The sequence below is a fragment of the Phytophthora infestans genome, genomic scaffold (genome assembly GCF_000142945.1).
Source record: "Phytophthora infestans T30-4 supercont1.126 genomic scaffold, whole genome shotgun sequence".
NCBI lineage: Eukaryota > Oomycota > Peronosporomycetes > Peronosporales > Peronosporaceae > Phytophthora > Phytophthora infestans.
Window position 1 is genome coordinate 115,804 of NW_003303633.1, and position 14,533 is coordinate 130,336.

The window sequence follows — 14,533 nt, forward strand, 5'->3', positions numbered from 1 at the left end:
TGCTCAGCCGGTGTTGACACCACCAGGCTCTGCAGGGCTTCCATCCCGAAGATGCCAGTCATCTTCCGAACCGACTCGAACTGAGAGTCGTTCATATGGGAGAAGTCGTTCCTATCCATGGCAACGAACTTCGGAGAGGTTCAGGCAGTCTACCCGCGGTGGCGTGGATTGACTACAAGTGCTACCAAGTGTGACGGGGTCACACAGCACCTTGCGCTAGAGGAAGTTATCTTCCGAGAGTATACAAACTCTCAGTGAACGGCAGTTCACAGGTCCCCTCTTTAGTTAAAGAGAGCGAAGTGACCCAAATAAGGTAGATTGTAAACTGAGTATATTTATAGGTAGGTTAAGTTTGGGTTTAATATAAACTATAAGTTACCTATAGAAATGCAATCTGTGAACGACCTTGGTACCTTGTACCAAATATCCCGGAGTATGACGTGTCATACTCCTGAAGTGTGAAGTGTCACACTTCATGTAACCAGGGTACACTTAGGGCTACGTACCCCGTTACAAGATCCATGGCACGACTGCGTAGAAAGGGCCGATTACGGTCGTTGGAGCAATAAAATACTGTGCGATGAGCAGACGATTTAAAATTACCCCCCCCAACCTCTTTCTATTCACTCTGCGCGTATGGTAGCTATGAAACACGGTAGGCAGAGTTGGAGGAAAAGCTAAAAGGGCGCAAAATTTGCCCTTTTACAAGCCCATTTTCCACCTTGTTTTGGTAATGGTGCTAAAGGGCGAAAAATGCACCGCGAAAGGGTTAAAATGGACGCTGGTTTATCCCAAGATAGAGGGAAGTCGGTTTCAGACTCCTAGACAGTGGGGGTACTGTGTCAGTGAGGAACGACACAAAACTGGAGGGTATACGGTCACCTGGACTAGAAGAATCTGCATGGTAGAGCATTAACCAGGTCAATAGAGAAAGCATGAGCATGATCAGCGGGTATACAGTGAGGCGGGTGGAGGGTAATAGTGTTTTATCCCAAGGCCGACCACGATCAATGATCGGTGCGTCAGCTGGTCGGCGAGCATCCCAGCAAGGCACTGATGCACTTTCACTGGAGAATCGAGACAAACTGTTGCTGAATGAAGAGACTACGGACGCTTTTGACCCAAGTTGTCTAGTCATCAAGGCGTGGGAACACATTCTCCTACTTTGTTTGCTCTACGAAGGATTCGTCGTTCCGTATTTTCTCGCATTCCAACCAGAAGCAGTTGGCGGAATGAATTTGAAATTTGCGCTAGCCGTCGTGTGCGAAGTGATGTTCTTTATTGACTGCTACGTACAAGCAAGTACAGGATACTATGAAGACGGGAACCTCATTCGCGACAAGAAATTAACCCGAAGACGATATTTCCGCTCGTACCGTTTTGCTATCGACCTGGTAGCAATCTTACCGTGGCAAGTCTGCGCGCTTCACAGCCCATATGTATTGACAAGGCTCTCGTTACTTAAGTATGCGCGATGTTGGCGGCTCAACCAGTTCGTGACGAGTCTGGACGAGTTGTATGCAAAATATTTCGTCACGCTAAAACTGTTTAAAGTTTTGCTATCCATGGTATACATGGCACACATGTTGGCATGTATCCGCTACAGTTTCGGCTACAATAAGCACCATACAAACCACTGGCTGCCGTCGGATGAGGAAAGTCACCACCCTCTCCACACTCAGTACTTGGGCTCGCTCTTCTGGAGTGTCGGCATCATGACTGGCCTCTTCGAAGGAGAATTACCGCGCCACAGCAGCGAGTTCCTTTTTACGACTTTGGTTGCACTGTGCGGGTTTTCCATGTTCACTACTCTCGTCGCTACGATTTTCGTCATTTCCAAGTGCGAAAGTGGGCATTCGGAAGCGGTGGAAGCTCGGATCAACCAGCTCATTCACCTTCTCTCCTTTCATCGAGTTCCAGAAAGTCAACAAGCACAAGCGATTGAGTATCTTCGAGTTTGTAAACTGTTTTTCATGCATTTTTTCTTGTAGATTTTCTAATTTTTCCCTGTCATTTCCTGCAGCGCTACTACACGGACGCAGAGTCGAATGATCGAGAAGCAGCGAAAAGACTGTGCCGATCTATTGCAAACGACATCCAAGTGGAGCTTCTGAAGACAACTTTCGCCCAGATTCCGATTTTTGACGGTTGTTCTGATCTCTTCATTGTCGCAATGACGAGTTTGCTGGAAATGATCGCGGTGCCTGCGCAAACGATTTTATTCTCTGCAGGCGACGACGGCGATGCCATGTATATCGTTCACTCGGGAGTGCTCGCAGTCATTATCAAGTCTGTGACGGTACGCGAAATCCGTAAAGGCGCTTGCTTCGGAGAGCTCTCGGTCTTCTCATCTATCAAACGGACTGCGGCGGTCTTGTCGACGACGTATTCAATTTTGTACAAACTGTCCCGGTTCCATTGCGATAGAGTTCTCGACGGGTATCCGGATTGTGCTGCTTTGATCGCAGCGCATGTCGAATCGACCTTGAACCACATGCACGGCACCAATAACTACGTTCTCAACACTATTATCTCCCCGAGGGGCTCTGAGAGTATTAAGATTAATAAGCGGAGTTCGTCAATTTCGGCTGGAATTTCGGCAGGGACGTCAGCACTAACAAGTACCCTAACGAGGGTGCTGACGATAAATGGGGAACTGAGTGCGAGGGCTTCCACTAGAAAAAGTCTAACAGAAAACCCAACACCCGGGAAGAAGCGAAGTCTCGTTGTTCCGACACAAGTAGATCCTCCAGACTCCCAGTCTCCCAGTCTCCCAGTTGACAAGCGACGTGGTAAGTGGAGGTACATTCTACGAAACAAGTGCATCGATCACCATTCAAACGTTCGTTTGTGGTGGCTATTGCTGCTCCAAGTGAGTATTTGCCACTCGTGGATTATGATCCCTGTCCAGATTGTTTTTCCGCTGTGGCAACAACCATCATGGCTGACACAGGCGATGGATACTATTCTCAATATCGGCCTTCTCATCGACATACTTCTGAACTTCAGTCTGTCGTTTACGGTCGACTCGGAGAAGATTATGAACCCGATGCGGAGCGCCACAAAATACTTTGAAGGCCCCTTTCTCTTTGATTTATTGTGTGCTTTTCCGTACGAGTATTTCCACATGGCGCACTATGGACTCATGCGACTTCCGCGTCTTCTTCGTATATTTCACGCGAAACAACACTTGAGCGAGTTGGAGCATTTCTTTCCTGCTAACAACACGCGACAGCTTCTCCTGCTTGGTGCACTGTTGACCATGATGTTTCATATCGTGGCCTGTATCCACTTCACTATCTCGTATATAGAGGGGTTTAACCCGAACGAAGCAGAGGCGTGGATCTCGTCCACCAAACTGTGTCTTCGGAGACTAAATTCGACTCATTTGGAGAACTGTGACGGCAAACTATTCAACGAACGTGTCGATCTAGACCAACTCCGCAACATCAGCGCTATGGAGTACTCCCGCTCACTGTATTATGCTGTGGGAGTGCTGGCTTCGCCAGGAAAAAGTGTCGAGCCTATCAGTGATGTCCAGCTGGTCGCAGCGCTGATTCTAATGCTGAGTGGCTTTTTGATCACAGCAATTGTGGTAGATAACGTACAGAAGCGCTTCACTGCCTCTGCTTTCGAGCAGAAAGAGTTCTTCGCGACGAGGACTCGAATTCAACTCTTTTTACGCCGTCAAAACGCTCCACTAGCGATTCATCATCGAGTAAAGTCATTCTTAGACTATTGGTGGTCCTCCCACCGCGGTGCTGTCATTGGTGAGCTGTTAGCTGATCTGCCACGACCAATTCGCCTTGATGTTCTACGTAGCATTTGCCTACCAGTCTTACAGACGCTCGCGTTACTTCAAGGAGTACGCCCAGTTCGGGATAAACTCGAGGAATTCATGGTGGAAAACGTCAAGTTTATACTCTACGGACAAGGCGAGATCGTGTATCGTCACGGAGACTATGTTACTGGAATGTTTTTCTTGTTAATGGGAGAAGTGTGTGTAATTACAGTGGGTAGACCACCGCGAGAAGTGCCTCTAGGGGGGTTCTTTGGCACAGCAGCACTTACCCAACAAGAACGTGGCGAGGGGTATACGGAGCATGTGAGTGCGAGTAGTGGCTGTATCCTACTGTTCGTATCACGAGACCAACTTCACGCTATGGAAACTATTTTTTCTCCTTTAAAGACAGAGCTTCTCACTCTTGAGCAGAGAGTTCTGAACAACAAGTTGGCCAAATCGGCTGTAAGCAAGGGGGCTCAGCGACGTTTACGGCGTCAATCCACAGTTATCAGAATTCGCAATGCTGTATTTGGCTCCTTAAAACACCACGATACAGTATACGACCCCGACTCACCGTTTATCCTAGCGTGGGAGACGTGGGTCTTTGCTGTGATGACTGCGCAGTGGCTACTGGTAATCTTTCAGGCTTGCTTCCCCTTGGAAGAAGCGAACCGAAATGTTGACATGGTCATGGTGTTTATGGAATGTTCCTTCGTCGTTGACGTTTACATTCGATCGCGACTAGGACTCCACGAATACGGCAACAAAATGATGGACCGTCAACGTATCAAACGTTTGTACTTTAGGTCGGGGGCTTTTGCGGTGGATATCGTGGCGCTTCTGCCTCTGTATCTCATCAACTGGAGTGTGCCGCCGCATGAGCGATGGGATCTACTCAACGTCAACAAATTATTGCGAATATTCAAAGTTCCACGACAGCTTCACGCGCTGGAGACACGGTACCTCAAGCGTACTACGGAGCTACGTTTATCTAAGCTGCTGTACTATACGTTCATGCTATCCCATGTCTTCGGCTGCATTTGGTTCAACTTTGCCTCCAAAGTGGCTGTACCAAATTTCACGAACGAATTGCTGCCTATTATTAAGAAAACTGCGTTCGGAGAGAACCACTGGCTACCTCACAAGCACTTGGAGCATGCTCCGCATATTTTACAATATATGGCTTCACTCTACTGGTCATTTGGACTCATGTCAGCGTCAAGCGAGCCCGAGTTCCCGAAAACCACAGCGCAGTGTATCTTCAGTGCTATAACCATGACGACGGGCTTCTTTCTCTTCGCCTACGTGATCGGTAATTTCACAGATATCATCGAGCTCACGACCTCGGAAACCAGGGAATTCAACGCCAAGATGGGGGCTGTTCGGCAGATGCTCAACCATTTCCAACTCCCTGACGCTCTTCAAGAACGGCTGAAAACTTTCGTCCTGTTCAAACGTTTCCATACAATCACGCAGGAACACCTTCTTGTTCATTGCCTGCCACCGTCGTTACTTACGGACATCCGTCTTGTTCATCTGAAGCGTATGATTGAGCGAGTGGAATTTCTAAGTGGCATGGAGGGATCTGTCACTCGAATGCTGGTCTCTCAATTCACACAAGTGCTAGTGTCTCGTGGAGAATTCGTCTGTACACTGGGATCCAAGAGCAGCGATATGTATTTTGTTTTCACGGGAGTCTTAGACGTCCTGCTACCTCTGCACGCGATTGCCACAGCCACAAAGGCAGATGTGACCATGCAGAAGAAAGGGTCTGATAAGGTGCAAAGTGGAGCACCGGCAAAGTTGTGGCGTCTTGGAGTTCGTCAGACTTCTCGAGCTGCAGTTCAGAAAAGTAGCAGGATTAATACTACTGAACAACTGAAGAAAGTGAACGAGATCTCGGCTGGCAGCTACTTTGGAGAAAACGGACTCTTCACCAATGGCAGACGTGATGACTATATTCAAGCCCAGACGTCTTGTATTCTGTATAAACTCTCTCGCGAATCGTTGGAGCTCGTGTTTGATCGATACCCGGAGTGGAAGGACAAAGTCACGAGAATTGTGAATATCCATCGCGAACAAAACAGACTTTTGCAGCTTTCTCGAGAGGAGCAGCGTCGAGGAACGGATGCCACTACTGGTTTAATGTTATCTCGGGCAGACATTATGAACGAGCGAGCCGACCGCATCAAGGACGAACTTCAGCACGTGCGTTTGCAGCACGGGGGGAGTGGCAGTGGTGGCTTCGTGACGGATACACGTCGAGTCGTTCTCGAGTTGTTAAATCGATTCGTTGTGACGCCATTCTATTGTCTTGTGGAGGGAACCGAAGTGCAGAGCAGTTTCCATCTGTCGTGGCTTCGGTTCATGGTGGTTTGCATCGTGTACGTCTCCATTTTGACGCCATATCAAGTGGCCATGGACAATCTAGACCGCTTCACTCCAATGGCGATCGTAATGAGAGCTTTTGGGCTACTGTGCGAACTCGTCTTCATTCTCGATGTGTGGTTTTGCTACCACGTTAGGGAATGCCCAGCATCCATGGAGCTATACGAAGGCGATTTACGAGCCACGTACAAGAAAGAGCGCATGCTATGGGATACCATCGCTGCCATCCCTTTCTATCGCTTCCTCTCGGATTTCCACTGTCGCTCGTGGTTGAAATTACTGCGCTGTCTTAAGATCCTCAACGTCGTGAATTATATGGATGAGCTCAATCGACGCAGTGTCACGTACGAGATCACTCGCTTTTGGTACATTTGTCTGCTGTACTTGCTCATGATTTACTGGGCAGCGTGTGCCTATTTAGCTGTGGCTACTGAAGTGGGTTTTGGCACCGAATGGGATGCCTGGCTGCCGTCTCGAGAGCTGGTTATCACGAATCCCGAGGACCCTTCGCCTTCCCAGTTAGCCCTCCGCTTCCTACGTGGCCTCTTCTTCGCCACCACGACATTCGTCAAGAAAGCTCGAAATCTCGCTCCAGATACAGCAGCCCTGTACGCCTTCCACATCGCCGTCTCGTTCGTCGGGCTCATTACCATGTCATTCGTGCTTGGAGAGCTCGCAAGTCTCTTCATTTCGTACATCGGTCTGGAGGTGGATTTCCGTAAAAACCACATTGCCATTGAGATTTATCTGGATCGCTTGCGTGTCAGCGATCGCCTGAAAGCTCGAGCACACGCCTTCATGACTTCTTTGTGGTCGTCACATGCTGGCGTCGACTACGAAGAAATTCTGAGTGAAATGCCTCGATCCATCCGGACAGCTTGTGTCCTTCATGTGTCCAAAGAACCTGTGCACTGGTTCATCAAGAAGGTAGTCGCGCCGATGTGTTGGGAGGGATCTGATGAGCTTGAACTGTTCCGACACAGCTTAGTGGAACACTTACACTTCGAAGGATACCCGTCCGACGAGTGCATCGTTGTCGAAGGCAACATAGCGCGAGCGATGTACTTTGTGCTGCGAGGACATGTTCAAGCGCACAGCCGGACTTTACGCGCCCTTCAACATCCAATTGGTCTTCGTCGTGGCGACTACTTCGGTGAACGGGGTCTTCTCGGTAGCGCCATCAGTGTCTACACTGTTCAAAGTGTACGAGCTTGTAACCTGCTCTCGCTGAGCTCTGAAGCTCTCGTTCAAGTCATGGGCCGGTACAAGTTCTCGTACTTGGGGCTGAGGATTTGCGAATGCGCCTATGAACTTCTCAAGAAAAAGAACCTCGTCGCTTGCTCCAGAATGGAAATGGAGGAACACTGGGGGTCGGCACTGCTGGAGATTGTGGACGACCTGCGACAAAGATGCCAGCAATGCATTGGAGTTGGAGCAGCCGCGAGTGTGGCAGATCGATTATCGTCACGAGTCCGTAGCGACGATACGCTTCCGAGTGCCCGGTTAGTGACAGGGTCGCTGACAGACCCGATAACTTGTCGACTGGAAAGCGTCAAGGAGACTAGCGATTGTGCAAGCGACATGGTCAGATCTGACCCGGAGATTCAGCCGGATGGATTGCCGAAGAACGTGGATAAGATGTTCGACGCGTTGACTACCACCACAGACTGCTACAAGGCCTTCTCACCGCTGCTGCAGATTCTGATGCCGAGTGATCCCCTCGACTGGAAGGCTAGTCGCCGCCGTGACAATACGGCGTTTCACGGAGGGAATAAGGTGGCACCAGTGACACTGGGCACAGGGGCTTGGCTCAGCAACAGGCATCTTGAAGCCCTCGCCAAGACAAGCCAAGCTAACGAGGTGGACGCAGACGACGTTCGTCCTGTAAATCTTCAGCAAGAGCAGGATAGTAAATCTCTCGAGACAACTCCTGGTGGGTCCGCTCAAGCAGCTTCACTCGTCTCGCGCATTCGTGGCGTCAGCGCTGCAGCGGAGAAGTCAAAACCACGCGAAAAGTAGAAAACTTGAGCATACAAAGCGCGAACAAGAAGTCGAGAAACGCGTTGGCCTTCGACAACGAGAATACAATCAACCACAATCAACCCTCCAGCTCACGTGCTCCGTAAACGCCCCACAGGTACGCCCCCCCCCCTCTCCCCATGTTTCCTTTTGAGCTTTTAAGTCATGCAAACCTTGTGCTTATCTTGTATTTGTAGGCGATCTGACGTATTCCTCAAGCAAGTTCAGATTGTTGGAGGATGCAGCAGACACAGAGTCACTGGAGTAACACAACGTAACTATGACGTCGTGCACAGCGTATGGTAAACAATATTGCATAAATATTAGTAGTACGTAAGTAGGTACTTACTTACAAGTAAAGTTGGTGCGTTGCCAGCAGCGTAAACTACCCAAACAGCGCGAACAGTGGTGCGGCAGCATTGCTCTCCCATCTCAGCAGCGCCATAGCGATCTGGTACTTCCAGATCGTGGCATGTTTGGCGCTTCGACTGTTGAGCAGATTGCCGCCAAATGTTACGTCGCAGCCCCGCTCAGGTGGCCTGGGTGGGCCGATAATACCTGCCGGGTCAGTCTCCTTGACTGGCGGGTCCGTGATCAAGAGCCAGTAAAACATCTCCATCCACTGCACATTCGGGTCGTCGTCGTCCTCGACGCGCACAGCGGGGTTGTGCGACCGGAAGCAAATGAGGTAGCCATTTGGCAGCCGGATGCGAAAGAGGAGGAAGACAGTGCGGAAGATCGGAGCCGAGCTTCCTTCCTGGAGATCTCGTCGTATCAAGAGCGTATTGTCGTTGATTCTCTGCAGGATCTCGAGCTTCTGTACGGACGAGTAGATGCCGTGGTAGAGTCCAAAGTCGCAGTACATTTCCCAGCTCTTGTGCACCAGTTCCTCCGTGCCGATTGTGTCGATCCTCTTTGTAAAGTTAAATTGCACTCGACCGTCCGCCGTGATACGCTGGTGCTGAGTCCAGCCCATGGTCTTCTCCTCCTCTCCAGTCTCGACTCTCTGCATCGTCTCAAAGAAAGATGTCGCCTGTCTGTGCGAGTCAATCATAATGTCTCTGGCTTCTGCCACCGTCAGCCTATGGAAGTGGATCGTGCCGATGGACGTCCGTATGCCAACTTGTCTGGGGATCTGGAAATCGTCCTGTAGTCTCTGCAGCTGCTCGCCCAGTGCATCGTAGATAAGGAACTGGTCTTTGAGCTCCGAGTTCTCTCGACGGAGTCCGCGCACTTCGTAGATGGAATGCACAAACTTTTTAAACAAAACGTCCCGCAGACTGCGCTCATCGAAGTGCATCCAGTCGTTCTCTCTCCTGTACGTGGCCAACATGTTGTCGAGTTCTTTCTCGAGCTCGTCGTTCACCTGGCGCAAACCCTTGCGTTCATTCTGAGGTCCAGAAATTAAGCTGTCAAATACAGTTTAAGTAACAGGATAAACCAGCCGCACCCACCTTCTTCCGCACACGCGACTGGCGCACTATCTCGCAGTGCTTGAGCCGCCTAAACTCGGCTTTGGCCATGCGGCGCTTGGTGTCTGACGGCAGGTCGGGCGTCAGCTCCACGATTCGGCGCTCCACGTCGTCTAGCGTCACTCGCTGTTTAACAGAAGGCTTATTAGGCCTCGTGACCAGATCGAGCGTCGTCTTCGTCGCGGTGGGGGGAGGAGAAGCGGGCGACGCGTCCAGCGAGTTTAAATGCGCGTCAGGCGGCGGCATGAGCGGCGGCAGGTGGATCGGCATGGCCTTACTGAAGGCAAATCTGCTTGTTATGCTGTCGTTTACAGCGTATCGGTAATAGTGTGTACGGTTTGTGTGCTAATGGTCGGACGGTAATAGAGACAATGCAAGCATCAAATATGTCGCCTCCAACCGACACTTCAATGTACGACAAGCAATTGGCCTGGAAGCAGCACGGCCAGCGCAAGGTGATGACAAATTCAAGTGGCTGCACAGTACCGGAATGAGTGGCTGACCATGCAAGGCGATGCAGCTGGCGAGCAGGTCGCACGAACTTCGAGCGCAGCAAGAGCACGAGTGCACGTTTTCGCCAAAGGTTATAGAGTCATTATGCTTGCAGAACTAAATAATGGGGAGCTAACTTACCTAATTGTTCTGCACTTAAAAGATCAATTCACGGTCGATGTGGCCGGACGGTGAGGATACGCAGGTGATTCCAGCTACTGCTGCGGAGACGGAGGCCGCGCTTCTGCACCCGACCGAGTCTCAAGAGACTTCGATTCACACGCACCTGGCTCGACAGGGGAAAGCTCGGGAACAGGCCCAAGAAGCGCAGCAGAAGTGCGTCAAACTGGTATTTTGGTTCTGAAGAATCTGGCTGACGCAATTTTATCTGAGTGCAGGCTGAACGGATTGCAGCAGGTTAAGGATTACACTAAGGTTACGGTGGAGCCTTTTGCACTCAGCTCGACGAATTGGGTGAGTCGGTGACACTAGCGTCGTTTGTTGGTTTGACACTTTGGATAAGGAAGATGGTGTGCAGAAACCACGACAAAGCACCATCGAGTCGCCAGAAGTGGACGAGCGACCAGCAAAGCACTCGATCAGTAAGGGAGGCAAGCTCAAGGCCAAGGGTCATACTCCACGAGGGTCCACCAAGTCACCCCACGCGTCATGTGGTGCAGCCACAACAGTAAAAGAAGACGAAGCTTGGGAAAGGTGTGTGCTGTTTTTGTTTGCCTGCTCAATACGAGCCAAATCTTTGACGTGTATGTGTTCAACCTTGAAGTGAGCGGGCGACCCTGATTTCCATCATCGACGCTCAGCGACGTGAACTGGCACAGCGAGAGCAAGCGCAGCAGGAGGCTGTGCGTGTGGCCGAGCGATTTGCAACAGCTACTCAGGCCTTCGAGGAGCGGCTGGTGGCTGTAGAACAGTCTTCGACCAAGGAACTGGAAGAGGTCAGACGTCTCCTTGCAAGTCAAGCTGCAGCTACCGATCTCATCCTCACCTCGCTAGGCATCGCTCGACGTCCAGGCTCCAGCATTAGCCTTTCCCGTTACGACTGAGCCTTTTGCCCACTCACGCATTGACAACGACCACTGTTCTAAGCACCGAGAAAGTAGGACACACCAGCGATTTGTGTGCACGCCACAGCTCACCCCACATGTACTTTAGTAAGTACTACACACAGGCGAGTGGAGTCCATTGATTATATAGCAAATAATACAGCACCAACCTCGCAACCTTCTGGTAAGCAACAGCACCGCTACTCACGTTGCCGTCCTTCCTTCTCTGATACGCTGCGCTGTGCCTGAAACCGGGCTCGGTTAAATGAAGCAGCCTGCTGATCACCATGACGACGGCGGCAGAGTGAAGATGGGGCCGACCATCATGCTTTCCCACTTGAATACAATCGACAGCGTGTTCATGGCGAGCGTGGCGACCGACTCGTGGTCTCCGTAGTCCATGCAGCCACCGTACTCGATCTGTGCTCCTTCCCCATCCGCAGTAGGCTCAAAAAAGAACCAGCCTCCTAACTCTGTCCAGTGCACGGGCTCCCCGTCTCTGCTGACGGAGCTCAGTGTCGGGTCGGTAAGACGTCCGGGTGCCACCGATTGCACGCAGATGAGAAAGCCCTTCCGAGTGCGCACGCGAAACAATAAATACACGCATCGATAAAGCTTTGCGCCGTCCTCGCTCCTGGACTCGCGCATAGCCACGATCGTGTCATCATCCACGCGCTGTAGGATGCGGAGCGTCATGAGGCCGCGGAACTTAGTCTCTGTGCACTCCGGGTCCGAGAAGCACTGCCATGTGCTCGTCATCAGCTGCAGCGCATTCTGTCCAGGAAATCCCTTGCGTAACGAAAATTTGAGGCTCGTTCCGTCCAGCAAGCGTTTGTCCTCCCAACCCATGATGCACGCTCCTGTGCTGACAGCCTGGCCGTTCAGCGAGAAGGACAGAATGCAGCGGTACATCTCGTTCACGAGTGCGGAGGACTCGCTGAAGCTCAGCGGTTTGTAGCCCAGTTGCTTCCTCATGGCCACCGACAGCGGCGTCTTCTCTGTGATGGTCGGTCCCACAAGTGTCGGGCGTGGCTCGTTGTAGAACGGGGTCTTGGTCTTCTGTGTAATGTCCAACGGAGACACGTCGCATCCATTCCCACGCATCGCCAGCGGCGAATTTGCATCGAAACACATAGATGACGACGACGGGGACGTGGCGAGTATTGAGGCAGTTGAGGACGTCGTGGCTGTATCTGAGTCGGTGTCTGACTGGTCCGAGTCGTCCGAGGAGATAGAGGCTGCTCTCTGGGCCAGTACCACCATGTTGCTGGCAAATTGTTGTCTGTAGTTGAGCAGTAGTCGGAGTCGTGCGGCCTCGTTGCCCAATTCCTCCTGTTCATTAGTCAGTAGCGCGTATCGTCGCTGGATTTCGTCCGTGCTATTCCTTGTGGGCGCTGCATTCTCAGTTTGCTTCTGTTTGGACAATGACAGCTTCTCAAGCTGCTCCTCGAGCTCCTTCACTGTGTTCCTCAGGCTATTCAGCGCCGCCTGTAGTCAGCATGTCAAAAGTTGATCACGCGTTAGTTCCAACTCGCATCACAGTTCCTCCAATCACACCATCACCCGACCTTGTTGCGGTGATAAGCGCGCTTGACCACCTCGCGGTGTCTCGCACGGCGCTCCATGGCGGAGAGTTTTCCCTTGGGCGAATCCTTTGCTGTCTGCTTCGTGGTGTGGCCCACGACGGGCGAGCCTGGCTGCACTTCCTGCGGCAGCGTTTGTGAAGCTGGCAAAGGCTCGATAGCGTCCTGCGTGCCCACGTCTTTGGGACCGTCGGGATCCGTCATCAGCAGAATGTCCAGCAGGGACTGGTCGTCGGCGCTCCAATGCGCAGACGCCATAGGTGCGTACTCTGGCGCAGCAACCTGCATGATCGTGCGAGGAAACTGAGTGATGAGAAAGGCAATTCCCATCCTTCACAACTAATTACCTTGTCGGAGAGGTACCGGTATGTATTAAGGCAGACTCGGTTTTGAAGCTCTCACGGTATCACCGGTGTCCTGCAATAATTGGTAAAATGTGACCCGGTATACTGGCTCTTTTGCAAAGCTGTCCTCTTTTTGGAATTAAGGATAAGTTATGGAAAATTCCAAAAGGTGACTCGATTTAAATATTACATTAGCCGAGCGCCGCCGCTTCGCAGCGGGGGATCATGCATGTATATTACCGTGTTACGCCTCCGTTCTGCTCGCCACGGGCTCGCTGCACTACTTGCATGGTTAGCTAACAAGTAGATGCTGGGGCGGGCCCTTCGGACCCGCAACATTGCATCCGGTGCCGTCATGGACCGCCTCGCTGCGCTCGGCAGCCAAGGAGAGTGCTCAAAAATCTGAGCGTTTCGTGTGACGGTCGAACAATGCTACTGTAGTTGATGTTTAGAACCGCCGCGTAGCGGCATGGCTTGTTGGGGAGAAGGTGCTCGCAGCTTGAAGTACTTCGCGTTGTTTGTGATTTTGGTTCTTCGAGGTTTCAGGTACCCTGGTTTCGTATTCTTGAATGACTTAACATACCGTAGTCTCGTGGGGCCCCATACGATATCGTGGTTTTATACGCTTCCGTTTCCCCGTACCGCTGATTGGACCCCATATTCTTCCTGGCTTCGTGGCTCCCTCCTCGCCCGTGGCTCATGCTGCTTAGGGGCTATGCGTTCTCTCTTTTTGGTTTCATGCTACTCCGTAGTACGACCCTCTTTAGGGGCTGCTAAATATTCCGTGTTCTCAAACGTTCAGGTGGGTTGCACGGGTTTTGTGGTCCACAATGTTACGTGGCAAAATCGTGATCTCAGAGTACATCTGTCGCCCGTGTCATCGTATTCTACCGTGGTATCGTGCTCCGCGATGTGGCTCACGCTCGCTCGAGAAATCTTTTCGTGGTTTCGTGACTGGTGCGCCACCCAAGACAGTGTTTTCTAATGTAGTATCGTCCTCGGTGGATCGGTGGGCTCAGGTTCTACACTGGTATCGTCCTCCATGGCTCAGCGATTTCCCGTCTATAGCTTCCGTGGCTGCGTGTTTTCCCATGGTTTAGCGGTTGGGCACCGTCCATGCTATCGTGTTATCTAGTGGTGTCGCGGTTGGTCTGTCGTCCGTTCTATCGTAAGCTACCTAAGTATCGACCTCCATGGATCGGTGGGCTCCGGTTATACCCTAGTATCGTGCTACAATGCTCGGCGATCTCCCGTTTATGGTCTCCACGGCTTCATGTTTTGTCTGTCGACCTTGCTCCGTACGCTACCGTGGTGCTACGGGAGAATTCCTTGCTGTGCACTCTACGTGTTCTGTCGTGGCTTTGAACGTGCGTGCTCTTCCGTGGCC

At 51.4% G+C, this 14,533-nt stretch overlaps 4 protein-coding genes across 4 annotated transcripts; 2 read left to right on the forward strand and 2 right to left on the reverse strand.

Moving 5' to 3' along the window:
* Positions 1–935: 935 nt before the first annotated feature.
* Positions 936–7,826, forward strand: PITG_20233 (Voltage-gated Ion Channel (VIC) Superfamily; the record flags this gene model as incomplete). Its single annotated transcript, XM_002895858.1, has 8 exons — positions 936–1,415; positions 1,494–1,955; positions 2,024–2,720; positions 2,778–5,488; positions 5,588–5,606; positions 5,673–5,992; positions 6,107–7,542; positions 7,781–7,826. 8 exons carry the CDS (start codon positions 936–938, stop codon positions 7,824–7,826), a joined length of 6,171 nt encoding a protein of 2,056 aa, XP_002895904.1.
* A 750-nt stretch (positions 7,827–8,576) lies between these two features.
* On the reverse strand, positions 8,577–9,714 carry PITG_20234 (uncharacterized protein; the record flags this gene model as incomplete). Its single annotated transcript, XM_002895859.1, has 2 exons — positions 8,577–9,581; positions 9,646–9,714. The coding sequence occupies 2 exons, from the start codon at positions 9,712–9,714 to the stop codon at positions 8,577–8,579; spliced, it is 1,074 nt and encodes a 357-aa protein (XP_002895905.1).
* A 344-nt stretch (positions 9,715–10,058) lies between these two features.
* Positions 10,059–11,219, forward strand: PITG_20235 (uncharacterized protein; the record flags this gene model as incomplete). Its single annotated transcript, XM_002895860.1, has 6 exons — positions 10,059–10,118; positions 10,184–10,246; positions 10,319–10,491; positions 10,554–10,629; positions 10,694–10,869; positions 10,940–11,219. The coding sequence occupies 4 exons, from the start codon at positions 10,334–10,336 to the stop codon at positions 11,217–11,219; spliced, it is 690 nt and encodes a 229-aa protein (XP_002895906.1).
* Positions 11,220–11,501: 282 nt separating this feature from the next.
* PITG_20236 (uncharacterized protein) lies at positions 11,502–13,060 on the reverse strand (the record flags this gene model as incomplete). Its single annotated transcript, XM_002895861.1, has 3 exons — positions 11,502–12,707; positions 12,788–12,921; positions 12,991–13,060. 3 exons carry the CDS (start codon positions 13,058–13,060, stop codon positions 11,502–11,504), a joined length of 1,410 nt encoding a protein of 469 aa, XP_002895907.1.
* Positions 13,061–14,533: the final 1,473 nt, after the last annotated feature.